The 20,616-nt window shown below is 38.7% G+C and overlaps 4 protein-coding genes across 4 annotated transcripts in view; 2 read left to right on the plus strand and 2 right to left on the minus strand.

The window, feature by feature from the left end:
- LOC142339384 (SAP domain-containing ribonucleoprotein-like) overlaps positions 1-20,616 on the minus strand; it is a 162,673-nt gene that overhangs the window by 105,618 nt on the left and 36,439 nt on the right. The window lies entirely within an intron of this gene.
- Positions 38-6,162, plus strand: LOC142339382 (tyrosine--tRNA ligase-like). Its single transcript, XM_075389390.1, has 3 exons — positions 38-746; positions 1,080-1,660; positions 5,917-6,162. The coding sequence occupies exons 1-3, from the start codon at positions 53-55 to the stop codon at positions 6,082-6,084; spliced, it is 1,443 nt and encodes a 480-aa protein (XP_075245505.1). The 5' UTR covers positions 38-52; the 3' UTR covers positions 6,085-6,162.
- On the minus strand, positions 6,339-15,656 carry LOC142339381 (uncharacterized). The gene is made up of 2 exons (XM_075389389.1): positions 13,563-15,656; positions 6,339-10,279 (listed from the first exon to the last, which is right to left on the minus strand). The coding sequence occupies exons 1-2, from the start codon at positions 13,774-13,776 to the stop codon at positions 6,612-6,614; spliced, it is 3,882 nt and encodes a 1,293-aa protein (XP_075245504.1). The 5' UTR covers positions 13,777-15,656; the 3' UTR covers positions 6,339-6,611.
- Positions 16,093-19,329, plus strand: LOC142339383 (uncharacterized). The gene is made up of 2 exons (XM_075389392.1): positions 16,093-16,417; positions 18,565-19,329. Exons 1-2 carry the CDS (start codon positions 16,120-16,122, stop codon positions 19,089-19,091), a joined length of 825 nt encoding a protein of 274 aa, XP_075245507.1. The 5' UTR covers positions 16,093-16,119; the 3' UTR covers positions 19,092-19,329.

The following is a 20,616-nucleotide window of genomic DNA, read 5'->3' on the forward strand; positions in this document are numbered from 1 at the left end:
GGAGAAATTAATGATCCTTGTTTATTCTTACAGGTGTCACTTTTCAGATTAAATGAAAATTGCATGTGCTCTAACAAAATGGGCCGATTTCATACCCAAATGCAAGCGTCACATGTTTACTGCTCACTTAGCTTCCCTCAAAGACAAACGAGCAATGTTTGCACAACAGCTTCCAGACCCAATCACTGAAGATCTGATTAATGATTTGAACGGATCGTACAACTGGTCCACTTATTGCGGCGTCGACCCAACAGGACCATCATTACACCTCGGACACCTGTTTCCCCTCATGGCACTGTTTAACATCAGACGTGTTGGCTATCCTGTTATTGTATTGATCGGTGGAGCAACCGCTAGAATTGGAGATCCTAGTGACAAAAAGGAGCAGCGCAAAGTTCTTCCTACAGATACTTTAAATCAGAATAAAGAGAAGCTTCGCAAACAGATTGCCAGTTTGGATCGTAATTTTATCAGTTATATTGAGAAGCAGAATAGTGACTTGAAAAATGTGGGGGAAATGAAAATAGTTGACAACAGTGAGTGGTATGACAATGAATCGCTGGTTCCTTTTCTAGCCGAAAGTGGACGATGGATGAGTGTTAGTCACATGTTATCTCTCTCGTTCGTGAAACAGAGACTCCAAAGTGGAAATAAACTGAGCTTGGCCGAACTTTTCTACCAGATGCTTCAGGCACATGACTTTCTCCAGCTGTTGGAGCGATACAACTGTCGTGCACAAGTAGGAGGTCCCTCATTTTAACATTTGAATTTGTGAAAATAGCCAAGTTTTTCTATCATAAAAAATTTTCAATTAATACTTGCAAAATTTTTTTAAGCGGTGTATAGATTTTTGGCTAGTCAACTATCTCAAATTCTGCTTCAAGTGGCGTAGACTGAATTTGGTTTGGTTTCGATTAAGCAGTGGCTTTTTCCGTGATTTGATTGAAATTTTGTCATTCATTCGTTGATTAACAAAGTTGCGGTATTTGTCAAATTGAGATAAGTGAGCTTGGAAACTGCTCTTTTGGTATGCCAGAAAATGTTTCACGTGAAAGTTCTTTAACATTGTATTTTTTCAGGCTCTGATCAGTGGGGCAATATGCTAGGTGGCTATGAGTACATAAAAGCGAGAAAAGGAGTTCGGACTCTTTGCTTAACAACCCCATTACTTCTATCTGGTCAGTCTAAGATGGGCAAAAGTAACACCAATCCTTCACCCGATTCATCAGGCAGTGGCAGTCTAGTCGCCAACAGCAACGTTTGGTTAGATGCAGATATGACCTCGCCCTATGCGATGTATCAGTATCTACTGCAGCGTAGTGATGCAGAAGCGCCTCAAATGCTGAAATCTTTGTCCCTTACTGATGACGTCACTGTACATCAACCGTTATCCTCAATCTCAACAGAATCAAGTGACGACGTTCGGTTTGTCCAAAGAAAATTAGCTGAAACGGTTGTGAAATTTGTCCATGGCGAAGTAGGATTAAAGGAAGCCCAGTTAGCTACGCATCATCTACATGCGAGAAAACCATGTTTGGATAATGTTGACGAAGAAGCGCTCGAAAGTCTTCTTAAAAGTGTTCAAGTAATTGATGTGCGTTGTGAAGAAACAATAGCACAAGTACTGTCGAGGTGTCATTTTTTTGCATATGGAATTGAGGTAAGTCGTATCATTGCAGCCGTCTAACTTATCGTCCGCCTTGTTACGTAGTTTGTTCTTTGTGTTTATAATAATAATATTAAATTTAACCAAGCTTGGTTTTACCAACTTCGCATACCCCGATTGTGGTTGGATTAGCTTTGGGTTTTTCTTTTTTCATGTCTCAAATAATATCCATCCAGAGGGGTATAACTTGTATCTGAAGTTTACTTGTGATTCTTCGTTCAAAAATCTTGTTAGCTCACTCTTGAATTTAGTTGTGTTCGAGAGGGCTAAGTTCAATTAATGGACTATTAATTCAGATTAGAGCACTGTGAGTTATTAACCAAGTAATGAAGTAATGTAATTAATGTAATTTGCTTAAAAAAATTATGCACGAGCATGTGAAAAGCACAAAAGCGATGACTACCCAGTTTCTACTCGATTTCTCCATATTTTCGGTAATTTTGGTGGCTTGTTTATCAGATGCGCAGTAAATAAGAGGAGGCAGTGATGGTAAACAGACAAAATCTCCTCATTTCTTAAATAAATTTAAGAAATAAAAATTTTACTAAGGCCGGATTATAAAAATTCATTGACTGTTTGGGGGTCTTTTTAATGCTGCCTTTGGAAGGTTAATGCTGTTACTCTCGGAGCGCAGAGAAATCGTGGAAACAATTAGGCAGTTCTGTGTAATTCTTATAGCAGTGCTTCAAAAGAGCAGTGCTTTAAAAAACGAGGTATTTTTTTCCTGGACAAGATTGCAGGACTGAAAATGAATTGCGTTGATAAACATTCTTAGTTTTCCTTACATTTAACATCAGTTTAGCTCATTATTCAATCATGCGGACAATGCAGCCAAACCTCAAGCAAAGAAGTTGTAAATCAAGAGCTTAGCGAAGAGGATACTGTGCAATCGTTTGCTAACATGTGGGCTACAATGTGTCTTGTAGATAAAGGTTCTTTGTCTTCCAGGTTCAGTTTAAGACCAAAATTCTTCAAGAAAAACACAAAGCCTGCACCTCTTTATCACGGAACGTTGTTTAAATGACTTACCGCCAATAGAGATCTATACTTTAAATTCAAAACTCAGTTTTTTGCGTGGCGCAAGGTTAACGCTATTTGCTTCTGTCGACTCGTAACGCTCTACAAAAATTCAGCGGTATGACCGATAAGTCATGGAGAGACGTTTACTTAGAAAGGCAGTTGCTGATTAAACAGATGTAGTCCAATTTTGAGCTACTGAGCATTTAACTCGACGGCTCTCCTGTTGTATCGAAGGGTCTACGCATAGACTTAGACAACTATTTGACAAAATTGGTTTTGGCCTGCTGTTATTTGACGGAAAAAATGCTTTCCATTTAATCAAGCACAAGGCTACTCATGTAAACGTCAGAAAACACTGGTCACAGTCCTCCAAAATTTAAGCTAGCGCGTGCGCAGAAACAGGTAATAGCATGTACCGTGAAGGCCTGATTCAAGGGGATCAACTTTCCATGTTTCTCGGAGTTGCCGTGATGCCACTAATTGAACCTTTACGTCATCTAGAAAAACATTGAAAGACGCCGCTGCTTGCGCTAATTTTAAATTTTCAACTTGACTCGAAAAAATCATTGAAACTGTTTCGAAATTTGGCTTTTACGCAGAGCCAGCAAGTGTTTTCTCATTGCCAACCAAAACCACGGAAGCTCAAGGGTATTTTGACAAATTGGGTTTGAAAGTCTTGTGAAAACGGTTTTAGGTGGTTTTATCGGCGACCGTAACAGTTTGGGATATTTTCTAAACAAAAAGTTAAGAATTGGAACAATTTTAGGCTTCAGATTTTCTATGACGCCCTTGACTAATATCTTCATGAAGCGGCTTAAGTTTTCACATGATCAACCCAAGTAGACCACCAGGAGGAGAATAATTCCTACAACCCTTTGAGCACACAACACAAAGCATATTTTGTCAGCCGTCAAATGATAGTAATGTACATGACATGATGCGTAAGATAGTCAGCCTATGAGCACAACACGGTAGTTTGTTATAACGAACCCCCGCTTGCAAAGTCAAAGAACAATTTGACGTTTCCAGAGAATCATCAAGCTTGATAGCAGATTCTGTTGTTGTTACAACCGAGTTGAACGCTGAGGAACACGGATCACCCGTCCATAGGATTTAACTTCGTAAACAAATGGAATCTGATCAATGTCAGCTTTACCTTGAATTTTCAGAGCAGTTAACGAATACTGAGTAGGGCGGATAGAGAGGAACTTCAATAATGGTAATTTGTTTTAATTAACAGCAACATTTTCCGAGAGATAATTTTTGACGGCCCAAAAAACGATTGTTCTGACGCCATGGCTCAACGCTAAGGATTCATTGGTTTCAAATAAAAATTCTCTCAAAATCTAATGTGGCCTAGTTTTCAATGTTCAAAATTGCCTTCATCTGCAAGAGAGGTGGCCTCTGTAAGCAAGGGCATGAAATGCGATATCTTAAGGGATTAAGCTAGCATGGCGTGTCCCTGCACAGAAAATGAACCATTCATCAGAGAATGGTCAGAGTTAGGCAGCTCTAAGAGCCAATCTTTTAGTCGGTGGAGTATGGAAGACCTCAAGAAACTCCCTTGTTTGATATCCGTGTCACTGACACAGGCAAAATCGTTCTGCAGAAACCCGATAGACGTATTAGAGCTGAGCTGATGAAAAGCGAAACAATTATTGGAGCGTATCAGGAGAAGCATATCTCTTTTACCCTCTGTGTTCAGCGTTGATGATATGATGGCCCGAGAAAGCACTATTTTTCTGAAAAGACTAGAAGATAGATCGTCGTCCAATTGTTAAAAAGCATTTCGCCAAAATTATGATCTAGATCAATACAAGACTTAGTTCTGCCATACTTAGATTGTCAAACCTTTGTATGAGAGGTGAGAGATGCAAAAGTCAACCTTGCCAGTTCGAAGATGGAGTGTTTCTTGAAGAATGGGTGCTAATTTCAGTATATGCTACCTTGAATAATTGCCGCCCAACGAGAGGGGTTTAGGGAATTCATAATAGATCGCCCAAAAGTGGGGAAATTTATGCAAGTGAAACAAATTGAGCAATAATCTTGAAGATTGATTGCTTAAATATTGCACCTGAAATAATATCACCCAATGAGAGGGGAATATATTTTTTTTATTCTTCTTGAATCACCCACAGAGGAATTAAACACAGCGCTTGAGTTGACGGGAAGAGAAAGCAATTGATGAATTTAGCTTCAATTAGTGTACTTTGGTTTTGAATTAGAAGCATGTCAGTATTGAACCAACTGATGTAATTTGGAATTTTTGTGAACTGCTCTCAAACGAAGATTGTGGATTTAATAGTCCCGCTGATTTTTTATGCGATTGTTTGTACTACCGACTTTTCGTCCTCAAAAAGGGGATAATCATGTGAAGCTCGAAGGGCTTTAAGTCACAGGAGTTCTCATTACTGATCAGCTTTCCGCTCTACTAGAGCCTTACACCTTATTGGTCTAAAGTATATGTTAGAACAAAATCTTAGTCGCCCGAGTGACTTAGTCCTCTGATACGAGGGTGGTTGAGCCCGAGTGATGGGCGCCAGGATTGAGGGTGACTAAGATTTTGTTCTAATGTTTTTAGAGAACCAAAGGGTGCAAAAGTGTTGATCTCCATTTGAAATTGAAGTTAATAGTACAGTTTTGCAGATCTGTGAAAGATTAGTGTTTTCTTAAGGAGTTGAAATAAACCAAACGTCTCCGTCTCCGATAGCAAAATAAGTTAATTCAAGTGTCAAAAGTTAGATTTCTATGTCTAAGCGCAATATTTCAAACTAAGCTCGCCTCGAAGTTTTAGTGACCGATGGCATCGTACCCTGGGTTCTCTAAGTATACGATTCACTGAAAATATTGATGAGACATAAATTCATGGCATGAGGAGTTCTTAGAGTTTGACTGAGCGATTCTTTGTGTTTTTCAGAGTTTGACTCCCTCCCCCCGCTCCTTTAGTTAAGCTTAGGCTAGCGTGCCTTAGCCGCAGCTAGCTGCTGGCAGCCGCTCGCCTTTTGTTTGAGAACAATGTCAGTTACCTCATTTCCTTTTTTAAAAGGAACTGGCCTTCTAAATGCCTCTCCCCTTTTGCCTTCTCCGATGAATTTAGTACTGAAAAAGTTTTCTGCTTAGATATAAATAATGAAATGCTCAATATAGTTTAAATTGCTAATACGAATTCCAATTTATCTTGTTGGGATAGTTTCTGTTGGATTAATTTAACGTTGTTCTTTCTGTTTTAGACAATTGAGACCAAAGTTAAAAATGGGTCTGTGAAAATCAACGGAACGAAAGTGAGGTCATCAGATACAGCCTCTATCGAGTTTTTTGATGACAGTCATTATCCTCGGTATGCAATTCTTGCTATTGGGAAACATTACAGATCTCTATTGCATCTCACATCTCTCTGATGATCTGCATGGTGCTAGTTACCTAACTGGAGCTTAATTCTTCATGCATTTTACATTTGAATAAATCTGATATCTTCAGTTGTTTTCATTCGCCCCATTAACCGCTGCGCTAGTTAACTCCGATTCTAGTGGGGTTTTTTAATGTGTGTTTTCAACAAGAATTTTTTCTCAACTTGATGAATGGCTTAAAGTTTTGACGAAATAAATTGTAATATAGCTTTGTTGATGGCCCTTACTGTAGTACTTAAGAAATATTAGCTGCAAAATATGGTAAATTTTTATGAAATTTATAAAATAGAAGTATCGTTATCTTAGCTATGATTTTGTCGAATCAATACATTGCGAAATAATGAACATATCAACAATGGAGTTATCAACAGTTTTAACATTTGGGTCAATGACGTTTTACCGTTTCCTCTCCGTTCAGAATTGACTGCAATCTGTGTTTTTGTGTACTTTGCGTTCCTAATTTTGTACTGTTCGTAAACAATATTTGTTCACGATAAAGAGACCCTTGATTTATATATTTAAATGGCAATCTGTGCAGCTGTGGAGGCTATAGAGAGTTGATTGTGACTAAGATGAGAGGATTCCTCTTCAGTGCTCATTGATCCTACCCCTGTGTCTGAGTCTGTTTCCGCTCTACGCCTTCGCGGTTTATGATGATCCTGGTTGCTGCTATTGTTGGTTGAACCCTGTTGACTTCTCTGGTTTTTCTGATATAAATGATGTGGAGTCAATGTCAAGTTAGCTTTTGATAACTCCTCACTTAGCGATTTAACACTGCTGGACGTTGAGGTGCTGCTTGGATTTTTGGCCGATTTTCTGGGACTTGTTGGTCTGTTGGATTGTTTTGTTTGACTGACAAGGTGTGATGGGATCAAAGGCTGATAATTGTTGCTTTTGACAGCAGTACGGTTGTCGCCATTTGCTCCCAACGGAACCCGTGGTGGCCGATGTTGGAGATAATGCGAAGAGTTAGTTTTGCCATGGGGTTCATATTGCGATTGGCTTTGACTGGAGGTGCTTTTGTTGTTGTTGTTGCTTGTTTTTTCGGGTGAGCGATGATCGGCCTGAATAGATTTTTGCCTGTAGCAGTAGTCGATTTCATACTCCAGCCGCTGTATTCTCATTTTGTACTCAATAATATCCTGCTCAACTTTACTAATATGAGCCTCAGTTTCTTCTGTCTCTTTAGAGATAGCCTCACTTGTAGCTTTGGATTGTTCCAGTTCTTGCTGGAGAGTACAAAGACACTTGCGCTCATTTTCTTTATCGGATTTTGGGTATCTGAAAATTGTCTGGCACTTTGGACATGTTCTTGGTGAAGGTGCACTTGTCTTGTATTGCCTTTCCAACTGCTTTCTGGCTTTTAAGGAGTCAATCACTGTCAGCAGTTTTGTCTGTGCTAATTTTTGATTCGTTATTTGGTCTGTTGTTTGTTGGATGCGCTCGTAATATGACTTGATCTCGTGTTGTATCGTAAATTGTTCCCGGTTGTTGTCTTTTTGAGTAGTATTGTCAAGTGCTTTTCCCAATTCTGAGGTTACCAACGGGGCAGGTAGCTTGCTATAGTCATACTCAGTTTGGTCAATAGAAAATTTGTCTCTGAGGCTGTCTATAGTTGAGGTACCGTTCAGTCTTCTTTGAAGCAGAATTGACTGTTCTGTGCCAAAAGTGTTGATGTCAGTTTTGTTTCTCCTGTTGCTACCACTGCTGTCGTTGTTTAGTAGCAACAGCTGAACTATCTGCTGTTCGACAGTGTCTATTCTGTCTTGAAGTGTGGATAGCTCAGCACACTGCATTCCAATGTTCTCCTGACACCGATCTCTTTCTTGTTCATCAGGTTCGCCGTCCTTCAAGGATAAATCATTCCTTCTTTCAGCTTCTTGTGGGGTAAATTTTGGATAATTTCGTTCTTCTTTTGTTTCGTTCGTGTCAAAATACTTTTGGTAATGATGCTGGACTATTCTAGCTGGTGGTGATGGAATTTTATTGCTAGAACTGTGAGAAACTTGTGATTGTATTTGCTGCTCCTGGTTTTGCTTGGCTTCGAAAGCTTTTTGTTGTTCCTTCTGTTTCTTGGCTTGAAGAAGTGAATTCTTCCTGCGTCTTGTGGTTTGTAGCTTTGGTGAAGACACTCGATTGCCTCGATAAATATTCTCTGATTGTGTATCTGTAATTCCTTCAACAGAACTTGCGTTCTTTGCTGTTTGGTATGGTAGCGTTTGTTTTCTGGTTGTTACTGGTGTTGACTTGTTCCAGTGGTTGCTGCCAAATCCATCTGGCAATGGATGCTGAGGCTCATCTAACTGGGATTGATCGTTTGTATGTATGGAAGCTCTGTGTGGATATTGGGGGTGTTGTTGGCCTTGCGTGTAGATACGTTGGTTGTTGGTGGATTTTTCTGGCAATAAATGGGATGTTGATTTGGCTGTAAATTGAGGAGACGTGTTCTGTTGTGATTGATAATAGTGATGCGTATAATGATGATTAGGAGTGTAGCTATTATGGATGTTTGATCTTTTATGGCCAGTGGAGGTATTGTTAGCATTAATATTAAAACCGCCGCTTTTATTAATACCACTGCTACTGTTATTGTCAGTAGTGTAGCATGTGTTATCAGTAATACTAATATCAAATTCATTGGATTCCTTTTCAGTGTTATGTTTTGATTGCCGTGCCACGTGTGGCAGTTGCTCCTGCGTGTGCTGAGGAGACTGTTTGTGGGGTGATTGTGTTTGTTGTTCACGCCTGTTGCCTCCTTTCATCCACAACCTGTCACTCCCCGCTATTGTTCCCATTGTCTCATTATTTCCCCATTCCTCAGTAATTGTTTCATTACTGTTGGGGCTACTTTTCCCCACCTTTTTCTCTTGCATCATTAGTTCTTGTGTATTTTCTTGCTTGTTGTTTGTAATTGTACTCTCATTAGTACGCTTAGTATTGTTTGTGCATTTGTTGTCTTTCAATGTTTCTTTTGATTCTACTTTGCTGCCGTAATGGCGAGCATTGAATTCTTTCAGTTCTTTGCAAATGTTTATCATAGGATTTAATTGTTGCTTATCTGAAGAAATTGTTGGCGTTTTGCTTCGGTTTTGACCATTAATAGCAAACTTTCTTTTGCATGATGGACTTCGCGTGTCCTGTTGCGCTTTCTGATACCGTCTCTCTTTCCGATTTTCCAAATCGTTGTCAAGAGTACACTTTTGCATGTTGTCAATTGTAGTTTTATGACTTTCAGGGTCATTGTTGGAGGATTTAGTGTTCCGCCAGTTAAACTGGTTTTGTAATTCAGAATCTTGAATGGCTTCGCGTACAAAGCAGTCAAGTAAGTCATCTGCGGAGTGAACTCTGGTCCTCTGCTTCCTAGAATTGTCCCGCCTTACAGAGACTTTTCTCAATACTGGATTGTATGTTTTGCTCCGTTCAAGTCCCTCTTGTACTGCTTCGGGGTCATTGGAAGAGGTTGTCTGGTTCACATGACGAGATGAAATTTGGGAAATTAAGTCACGAAAAGAGTAATCGTGATCTTCTGAACTTGCTTTTGAAGTTTGTATAGATCGTGCGCTAGTACCTGTGCCTTCTAACGGGTAATTGCGTAAGCTGTCTGAGTTATTTGTTCTTGTGTCTGAAGAATTTTGATGATATGTTTGCAACGCGTCGCCATCGTTCATGTGCTGAATTAGAAGTAGACTGTTACTGTCCAATGACATACCTCTTCTGCGTTTACTACGTCTGCGCCTTTCTTTCTGTCTTCCCCGGATATTCTGGTCTTCCTGTACTAATGACGTAATATTACTCTGAACACCTGCGTTGACCGTAGGCTCGCCTTGACTCAATGTCTCGCTTTTGGATACAGCTCTGGGTGAAGATGCATTTGGGTCGTCAACAGTGTTGAAGGTATCAAACTGAGAATATCTATTGCTGCTGTTATTTCTGCTTCTACTTCGTTTGCTGTCTTTCTGGTCGCCTGAACTGGATTTTAAGTCTGTCGAATGATAACTGTGGCGTGCATTTGTATATGAGTTTGAGCTTGTGTTTGCGTTTGACACAGTACCACCGCCACTGCCGCCGTTTCCATTATTACTGCTAGCAGATGCATTGTAGTTTTGTACTGCAGTTGTCTTCTGCAAGTGAAACGTTACTCCCTTAGCCTGGCACTTTTTGAATTCGTGTAGTATTTTTACACTGCCTGAAATAAAACGGCTGTACTTAGTACTAAATGTAAGCGGTTTCATCAAAAACGTATATTCTGTAAACGGCAAATGCGCGTTCGTGTTCTCGTCCTGAGGAGAACTATTTAAATAATTTAGCAATTCATTCAAAGCGCCTAATCTGGTCTGAGGAAATTTTCTACCAGCTTTGTTTTTTCATTCACAATTTTTCCAGTCTGTATGAAAAATAAAATAGAGCAAACAAGCACACTCAATCTTTTTTCAGTCGTTTTCACAATGGTTAAAACACTTAGACAAACCTTTACAGCTTCGATTTGTGGTGTCTTATTTGAAAACCTAAATTTAATCACTTCAGCCGTGTTTGGGCCGCAATAAAGCTAAGATAATGTAGATTATTCGAAAGGTCGGCCTACGAGATAATTTTAACATTTTAAGAGGATTTAAGTCTGGTATGAAAACTTGATTAATTGAATTACAAGGTGCTTAGAAAGCGTATTTGAATGTTCATAGAGTATGCACGGTTTTTGAAAACAGCGATGAAACATTATTGACAACAATTTTTCAAGCATAATGCTGCAGACATTTTAGCAGATAATTATTTCAGGAAATTGTGTAGACAGGAATTTGTAAGAATTAATGAGCGTTTAGACGTGAACGCTGTTATGTATGCAGTTTCGATGGAGTGGCTCGCGATCTTATCGTTTCTGTTCAATAAATTCATTAAATAAGTTCAATAATGTCCAATGAAGCGACTCAAGTTTTAGCCCCTAATTGGTCTCAAATTTTATTTTCGATTGAGATTTTTCTGCTTAAATGAGCTGGATGCAATCGTGAGGTTGAAAGTTTTTGATGTAAATAGCTTATTTCAAAACTTCGTATGCTGTGAACGTTGTACACCAGTTTTTGTTGGATTTCTGTTGATAAATGAAACTAACCTTGAAAAGATTATGGCTTTATACGAACTGGTGTTTGAAACAATTACTTTTGATCAAACTTGACGGAATCCTTATGTTGCAGTTTTGCCGAGTTATTATGTTGCTGAAATAAAAGCAAATTTTAAATGTCTTGTTTTCGGTATCAGTTTTTTTACTATGGTAACTGTCTATGATCATGCTACTGGAAGTTTTATTCCTTATGATGAAGTTTAAAGTACGATTATACTTGGGTTTTTGAAATAATGTCTTAGTGTTTAGGTTTGCTAGCATCCGGTATTCTGCTAAGATGAGAAATTTTCTGAGGATAAGAATTGTACTGAATTTCTAAAATGAATAATAAATCGTGCGATGCATTTCTTATTCATAGTTTTTGTTTTCATTTTTGTCAAATCAGAATTGAGTTCATTTTATTAATAGACAGGAAAGATTTTCTTATTTTTGTTTTAGTCTCAGTGTTCATGCTTGATATCTACTTTTGAACGAAGAAATCCAAATTGGTCATCTGGAAAATTCTAATTCCTTAAATAAATTTTCAGCATATAACTTAAATTTTCATTACAATTGTTATGAATTAGTGTTTTTTTTCTAAAAAAAAAACTCAAATTGTTGTTATTCTTCTAATCCAGGCAAATAAAAATTAAATGAGATTTTTTCTGGTAGCCCACAGGCTCTGCCTAAACGCTGTTGTAGCCATGATTTCAGGTGTGATTGACACTCCATTATTGGTGGCTCAATCCCGCTGCATCCATAAAGATGTCTTTGTGAGAATGAGCTCTTTTGCATATCTGCAGGTTTGCCTCAGCCTGAGAGGTTTGGCTGCAATAGTTTTACCAACTGTAGTTATAATGAAAAATTGAAGTGGTAATAGTTTTAAAATGAAGCAATACTGCTCATGAAAAGGGGTTCTAAAATGGGGATAATAACAAAAAGCAGACTTATTGTTCCCCAATTACGCAGCAGCACCTTACTTGTTCATTTACTGGAAACAATAACTTCTTGTTGTTCGGTTATTCTTGCAGTTAGTGTTTAATACAATTAGTTGCTCTCGAACGGAGTTTGAGGCAATTATTGTACAGTGGTATCCTCTTTATGCAAAGTTTTTTGCCTGAACGTTTTCGCGCTATTTTTCTAAAGCATTCTTTTCTCTCAAGTGAGTTTCGCGTGATCTGCGATGCTCAATTGCTTTCTTTCCGAAAAAAAATTGTTGCTAACATAAAGGCAATTTTAGCGTTGAATTTGCAAAGGCGATTTAGACTGTAATTACGGAGGTTTGGTGTTCGAAACCCTCTGGTGTCGTGATTTTTGCAACCATGAAAAACTTCTAAGCAAGACCTCTTCTAAATTGAATTTCCCCGTCTGTCGTTCGAGAGCAATTCGTCCAACGTTAGTCGGTTTGTCTTCATTCAAAATGCTACGTAAAATGTGCGCAGCATAATTTCACGCGAGCCTTCATGATTAACTTAATCTTTTTGGATATGTTGAACTAGGACCAGGTAGCCAAAAATTCGAGCAGTCACTGCAAACCATATGCAAATTAATTGTAATTGAATTCTTGTAATCAATGTAACCGCGTGTTCAACGAGCTATCGACAAGAACCCAAAGGAAAATCAGGGGAAATGCTGAAACGTAAACTATTCGAATTCGTAGAAAAAATGATTATTTGTCAAAATTTGAATTTTAGTTTCCGAAAGTACAAAATTCCAAAGAAGTTGATCACTATAAAAAAATCTTTTTCTAATGTTAATTGGCAACCGCTGCCTAAAAATTAGCTCACTGCCACTTGACGGCCTGTTTTCTCTGGGTCAATGTCAATTGGTTGGAACTGATTCTGTTTAAACCTAATTTGATTTAATAAACTTGATTGTTAGGTCAGGTCAGTTAACGAATAAAATTTTTGATGAAAATTCGGCCCTATGTATATGAAGATTATTAATTTTTCTCGATTAAAGTTTGAAGCAATTATTGTATTCGTGTTTCTTTTTTTGTGCAAATTATTGCCTTAACATTTTTACTTTAGTGAGTTTAATTTTTGATTTTTGCTGAGCCGTAATTGCGCTCATTTTCAAAATTTTAGGCAGCTGAACCCGAGTAGTGACAGTTTACTACTTAGTCAAATGAAAAAGGAGTGGAATTGGGTTTAGTTTTTATTGTTTAAATCTTGCTAGTGCTTTATATAAGCTCTAATAACATCAATTGAAGATCTTTGGTAAACCTATTGCCTCGCCAATACCTTCACCCCTCTGAAGCAGGCTACAATAAAATCGAGCCTGCGGCAGTCGTGCAAGTGCAATTCGTCCCACATAGGCGGTTCTGTTCAAATAAATTAGTCATTGCAAGGCTTTGAAATCTGAAAAATTTACTTACTGTGTAATTGTCGGCTATATTCTGGCCATTTTTGGAAGATAGAGTGTTGTTGTAGTGTCTTGACATTTGCGATCTTTTCATGCTTTAGCAAAGAATGTATCACATCTAGACAGGTTGTGTCTGGAGTCAGGCCTTTGACTGACTTCTCTTTCTCCCCCACCCAGACTCGAACCTCGTCTTCTGTCGCATCAGTGCCAGTGTAATTTGGATCCATTTTGAAATTCTGTCTTCATTTTTTCAGTAATTCATAGTAAGAGAGGGGCAGCTCAAGTTTTGGTCAATATGCTGTATAAGGTACTGGTCAATAGCCGATCGAATAATAATTGAATCGTCTTTGATTGAGTTTTATGATTATTAGATTTCCACTCAAACATTTGCTGCTGTTGTAACAAATTTCTGACATCTTAAACTCTGAAGAACTTGCTCGCTGCTGGTATTCTTTCACGTAAAATATAGCGTAGACGTGAAATATTTACATCCAGTTGGTAAAATGGGTTAGGATAGATTCAAACTAAATGTAAGCGGTTACCATTTTTCTCGCTCTTTCGAATCAGTTAGTGAATTGTGAATAAATCTATTTGTGAGTGCTTGTAAATAGTTAAGAATTCTTGAGACAGTGAGCGTGGCCCTGGGATATTTGGGACTGTTTATATGTAAATCGGGAAGTGGGGTGAACTAGTTTCCGAAAAATAGAGCAACATAAATTATGCGCTTGTGAGGAGGGGGCAAGTCGACTGACACCAGTTGTTTATACATACACTGATCAAATTATTCTCAGCAGTAACATTGAGCACGTCAAAGGTAATGTGTGAATGAATGCTTGGGGCGATGCTGAAAGTTTATTGGCGAAGTTGCAAAATGTAAAGAAAATTGTGTGAACGAATTTGGAAGCTTAGTCTTGCACCCACAAATGTTGTAGCCAGTTAATTCCTCTTTGGCGTTGAGAGTCCATGAATTAAAAGTTTGCGATCATAAGTCGGTCGCATGCAAGCAAAATTCTGTCAAATGAAACGTTTGGTGCCTCGCAAAGGCGAGGTCTGAAGTCAACGGTTAACTTGGACAACGTTAATCGAATTCTGTGCTGCTGTTATGATAAATTCTGTGTAAAAAAAATAACTGTGTATTCTGGTGAACTTCATGTCGTCGAAGGACTTACTGGAGGTTGATTTGAACGTGACGAAATTCATAGCAATTAGCTTCAAAATTTCTCGTGAATCGGGACCAATTATGTATAATTCACACCAATTTGTTCCTCTTCGTTTTGAGCAAACTTCACATTAATTTGACAATGTGTGAAGTTTGTCAATTGGTGAATTGATACGGGCCAGCTGGCACGATTCAGAGTTATTGTCGGCTCAATTACAGCAATCGTAAGTCTGTTTCTAGATCTTTATTGTGGCGCGCATAGTGTGAGGGGTACGTATGTGTTCAGTGGTTGTGACGGTAAAACTGCAACTTCAGAAGCTGATAATGATGGCGATTATTGTTTGTGGCGTCGAGTATTGTACAACTGACTTTTTTCTTTGTGTGAGTTAATTTGCTCTTTGGCACCGACTTATCTTTTGTTCGTGTACGTGGTTCGCGCACCTCTCAAACTTGCATGTTTATATGTATATAAGTGTGTGCCTGTGTGCGCTAGTACATTTTGTCTGCATGTATGCGTATTAGTTTCTTCAACAAACTGCTGTCAAATTGACTTTTTGTATGCACAAGTTTGTTGTGGCTATTTTGTTTGACGTTATTTATTATTTTTACAGTCTCTATTCGTAATTCACTGATAACAAGTAGCGAATTGGTCAAATTGCAGAACAGCTATTACCTTTTTTGACTGATGATTAGAAAAAGGGTCGTACAGCTCAAGAGTGCTCTTTGGTGGAGCTTTTAAGCGTATTGACAGCTGAGTTTTGCTGTGGTTTTTAATTTGATCCGATTTAAGCGCCGTTGCTGGTCCAAACTGAAGTGCATGATAGCACGTAGACGTTTATAATTATACAATCGAGTAAGTTAATGGTAATGTTTTTTGCAAGTGTCCAATGGCAAGATTAGTATGTTATGTTTTGAATAATTATGTTCGCATTAGACGTGGTAAATAGATTATTGTGGCCATCACACCTGGACCGCTGTTGGGATTATTATTTGGCTTATTTGTTTTGATTCTTTTCAATGTTGCAAAGAGCTCAGCTGGCCTCATTGTTTGATACGAAAGTGTCAAAAGGCAGCGTATCAAATGGAAACGAAGGAAAAGGTTGAACTTTTTGGAAAACGGCGCGTGTCTTTTTAGGTCTATGTACTATTTGTTCTAAGCAAACATGATATTTGCTTTGAGTAACTTTTTGAATGTTCGTATATAAGTTCTGAATGGAATTATGACAAGACGAGCAACTCGCATCAATGTGTGCCGTTGTTCGATTTAATTGTTTTATTCGTTAGGTGTGTGTATCGGCCGCGGCATTCAAAAAGAGGTGTTTAAAGGCATAAAACTGGTCTAAGGTTTGCTATTATTTTTTTTGGGTATCTCTTCAAATTTAAACCAACTGTCTTTATTTCCAGATTTGCAATGGCAGATGAATCTTACGGAGATGGACAGCAATCACTGGTCTCTAAAAAGACACTGGTTCTTTTTGATGTTGACGGCACGCTGACTCTGCCTAGAAAAAGCATCCTGCCTAATATGACAGAAGCCCTAGAGAAACTCTCTGCGAGTGGGTATGCTGTGGGTATTGTTGGTGGGAGTGACCTAGTCAAAATTGCTGAGCAGTTGTGCCAACCAACCGAGCAGCTCAAGTCGGCCTACGATTTTGTGTTCTCAGAGAACGGATTGGTTGCTTTTCAAAAAGACAAAAGTCAAACTGCAGGTGAACTATTTGTTAAGGAAACACTCTAACTACGACTATTTATCAAGAGAGGCGTGGCTATTACTCGCGAGGTATGACCTCATTTGGCCATACCCCGCGAGCGTTGGCCATGCCTCTCGATGAAAAAACTATAAAAAAGAGAAAAATGGGTGATAATAATTTGCGCCACTTTCATCATTTGTTAAGGTATGTAATTTAGCCTATCCGATAAACTTCATTTTTTTCGGCTATCTGATATGCCGCCGTTAATAATTTTCCTATTAAGCTTGCAAACAGCACTGAAATGATGCAGCCAAAAATATATAGTTTTTGTTCTCTTCGAATTTTACAGTTTTCGGTCTACTGTCTTATTTTAATTGCTGTATCTGCTATTACTTCATAGAGTTTGCAGTTGAGTCCTCTGTTAATTGTTCTTTACTCGTAATTTTTAACTTACGCATTTTATTTGCCAATTTTCAGTCTGACTGAGTATACTTTCCGTTTAACGGATTGGAATATATCCCAAAAAGCCAAGGCAAGAAATCTTGCTAGTTTTTTGTAGCTTACTAGTCTCATAAGAGCATCGAGCATTGAAATTGCTATGAAGGCATGAATAAAAACAGAGAGGGGAAATTTATTCAGATACTCAAATTAACTTTTCTAATCTTGCCTCTGTTGTTTGCCCCTTTGTAAAGAGAGCAAGTTGCTCTCTAATATAATTGCTACAAACGAAGTTTGTAGCAATTGTAATAGTCCTGTGGTCTTTTTATGCAATTTTTTGCTTGGCCAATTTTTCGTCTGACCTATTTGACGTTTTGTCCTCAATAACGGAATAAGCAGGTAACGGCCGGAGGGCATTAAGAGCTCTTAGAGCCTTACACCTTACCAGTCTCTAAGAATGATTCACCAAAACTGTTTTCAAGAGACACTTTGGTGTGATGGGCGGTTCTTAAGCTTGATAGTTTGAACCCCTTGGTCACCCCCCAACACCACCACCCCAACACTCCCCCAGTCCACCCTCCTATACCTTGAGGTTTGTATCCCTTCTTGGCCATCTCTCGCAACCCCCAACGCCACTACGCTTACCGCCCCCCCCCCCTCAATGCCAGCATCGCTAAGCCCAAGCTGGGTACTATCGAAACCAACTGCTCGCCGGTCGTTTGTGAGCAATTGGCCCCAACGTTAGTTGGTTATGAAAGACAAGCTGAATTTGTTAGCAATGTTAGCATTTCAATTTGCTATGGAACGAAGTTTACAGCAATTTATCTAATTAGGTTCGTCCTTTTAACTGGGAACTGCTAGTGATATTCAAGGTCGAAAGGTCAGTTTAAGGAGTTTTCTTGTAAGACTCTCACCTCCCTATCATACTAGAAACAACAACTTCTGTGCCTCCCATCTACCCCCCCCCCCTCTCTCACACACACACACACACGCACGCACACACACGCTCGCACACGCACGCGCACACACGCTCACGCACACAAACGCATGCACGCACACACGCGCACGCACACACGCATGCACGCGCACGCACGCTCACGCACGCACGCGCACACACGCACGCACACACACGCACTCGCACACACACACACGCGCACGCACGCTCGCACACGCACTCACGCACACACACACGAGCACACACGCACGCACACACACACACGCGCGCACGCACGCACGCTCACGCACACACGCCCCGCCTACCCAAACACGCCGAAATTTGTTATTTTCCGTCTTTAATAACCTCTAATGACGTCCTTTGAAGCATCCTAGTGATCTTCTGTCCCCTTCCCTCCTCCAGGCTACCTCCACTCCCATCCCCCGCGATTTAAGCAGGTTGAAATGGTTCCGACGTTTGTTGGTTGTTTCGCCATTCTTATTTTATGCCATCGCTGAGTGTACAGAATTTAGGCATCAACGCGAGCTAATTACCAAAATTACTACAACCACTCAAATTTTATTTTTGCTTAATGTTGATTACTTTTTTAATTGACTCGCTCAAGTGGACAGTGTGTTAGGATTAACAATAAATGTTGGCTTGCCTGTTGCAATTTATCTGACCACAAAAAGCTTTCAACTCGTTCCTTTTTCCGCAAAAAAAACAACTTAATTGTTCTGAAAATGTCAATAAAACTTAGTTATCGTCTTAAAGTCCAATGTTTTGTTTTTAGGTTATAAAGAACTTTCACAAAACTCAATGGTACAAGAAATTGGAGAAGAGCAATTACAAGAGCTCATCAACTTCTGTCTCAATTACATGTCCAAAATTACCCTCCCTTGCAAAAGAGGCACTTTCATTGAGTATCGAAGAGGCATGCTAAATGTCAGTCCTATTGGGCGGGCATGTTCGCAAGGAGAACGCGATGAATTCTTCGCTTATGACAAAGAGCATAATATTAGAAAGGATATGGTAGCAGCACTTGAGGCCAAGTTTGAAGGGTGCAATCTTAAATTTAGCATTGGAGGACAAATTAGCATTGACGTATTCCCAGTGGGCTGGGATAAAACTTATTGTCTTCAGTTTGTCCTAGGGGAGAACTATGGCTTTACTGAGATTCATTTTGCTGGTGACAAAACATCACCTGGAGGAAACGATTATGAAATATTCACTGACAGCCGTACAATTGGACATACTGTTACGTGCCCGGAAGACACGATTAAATTGATCGACCAAATTGTTGAAGCTCAGAAGAGCTGAAATTGGTTGTCATAAAAAATTTGCATCCGGGGATTGCACTTTGGGCTGCATTGTAATTGTGTAAAGGTCAAATCGGGAAATAATTCAAGAGCATTATCTTGAATTCTGATCATTTATGGTACGTTGGCACAAATTGTATAAATGTAAAAATGTGTTGTAAAATTGTTTTAGTAACTGTTCACGTCGATTTTACCACAAAGCAGTTTTTGGTTACTGGAAATTAAACACTGGTCAAACATTTTTTTTTCGATATAAACCAATTATTTTGAGAGCCCTAGTTGTATAGCTACAATTACATATCTAACATCTCTACATTAGATGGTGCTGATATCAATCTAATCGATGCGAGTTATTAATAGCCGAGCTGGGCTGTATTAATAGCTGCGAAAGCGATAGCTGATCGGAGCTATCATTGGCCCTCTTTTGTTTTTTTACAATTCAAACAATCTATTGTATTTGAGCGCTGGCGGAATTTTTTGTTCACGTGCGGTTTTTTCAAAGCAGTTTTTTTAATAGCCGCGAAGCGATAGCGGCTATTATTGGGGACATCGTGTTTTTTACAATTCAAAGAATTTTTTTAAGCTGTCTTTTTTTAAGATCTGTTCACACATTTTCATGATTTTTGAAGTCGAATTGGATAGTGATTCTGGTCACGCCGAATCAGGAAGTGGAGCGAAAAGGCGAGCCGTTTTGCGGCGGGAAATTTTTTCGCTCTAATTTTAAAATAGTGAGAAAACGGTGTTTGAACAAAAATTCGTTTTCTCGCTAGTGGTTTTTTGTTCTGAGCGAAAGAAGTTTTTTGATCATGCGCTGCGTTTAGTGAATGACTTTTTGACTTTGAAAAGTAGTTTCTGACCGATTGGCACATATAGATAACCATTTTTAGCCGTTTTTTCGTCTTAGTGGCCCATTTTTTTTTTGCTTTTAATTTGGTTTCTTGTAGACATAATTTTTATTCGATGCTATATTGAAATTTTTCAACCTCGGAAATTGATGCCAGTGTTTTGCAGAGCCTGAAAGTGCGTTTGAATTTCAAAATTATCACATATTTCGGGATTTTTTTAGTTAATTTTGGCTTTTTTTTTAATTTCTTCATTTTTGGATCTTTTAACCGTCTTTTTGTCAAAAATCAGTTAATATGGCAATTTCCCTTTGATAATTCATATACTCAACGCCTCTTTCTACCTCGATGTAATTTTGCTTTATAAAATTGTACATATGCTAATCCGATTTTGGAATTGTTTGTATCCAGTTTTTTTGTTTGTATTTTGTTTGTAATTACTAGAAATAGTCATTTTGTGCAACACGAGGGACTTTCATTTCGTTTCAATAAAAATTCAATCATTTTTGGGCGTTAAGTTTTTGAAAAACAGATCTCTTCAGAAAAACTTCTTCATAAATGCTGTCTTAAAAGTTTTTTTGGCCATTTTTTTGCAAAATGTATCATTGTCAGGATTTCGTATGTTTGAATCCTTTTTTCCCTGTTTTTGTGTTCAGGAGGATAGATCTTTGTATCCGATAACTA

Source organism: Convolutriloba macropyga, chromosome 5, assembly GCF_964194025.1.
Source record: "Convolutriloba macropyga chromosome 5, txConMacr16.3, whole genome shotgun sequence".
Taxonomy (NCBI): Eukaryota; Metazoa; Xenacoelomorpha; order Acoela; family Convolutidae; genus Convolutriloba; species Convolutriloba macropyga.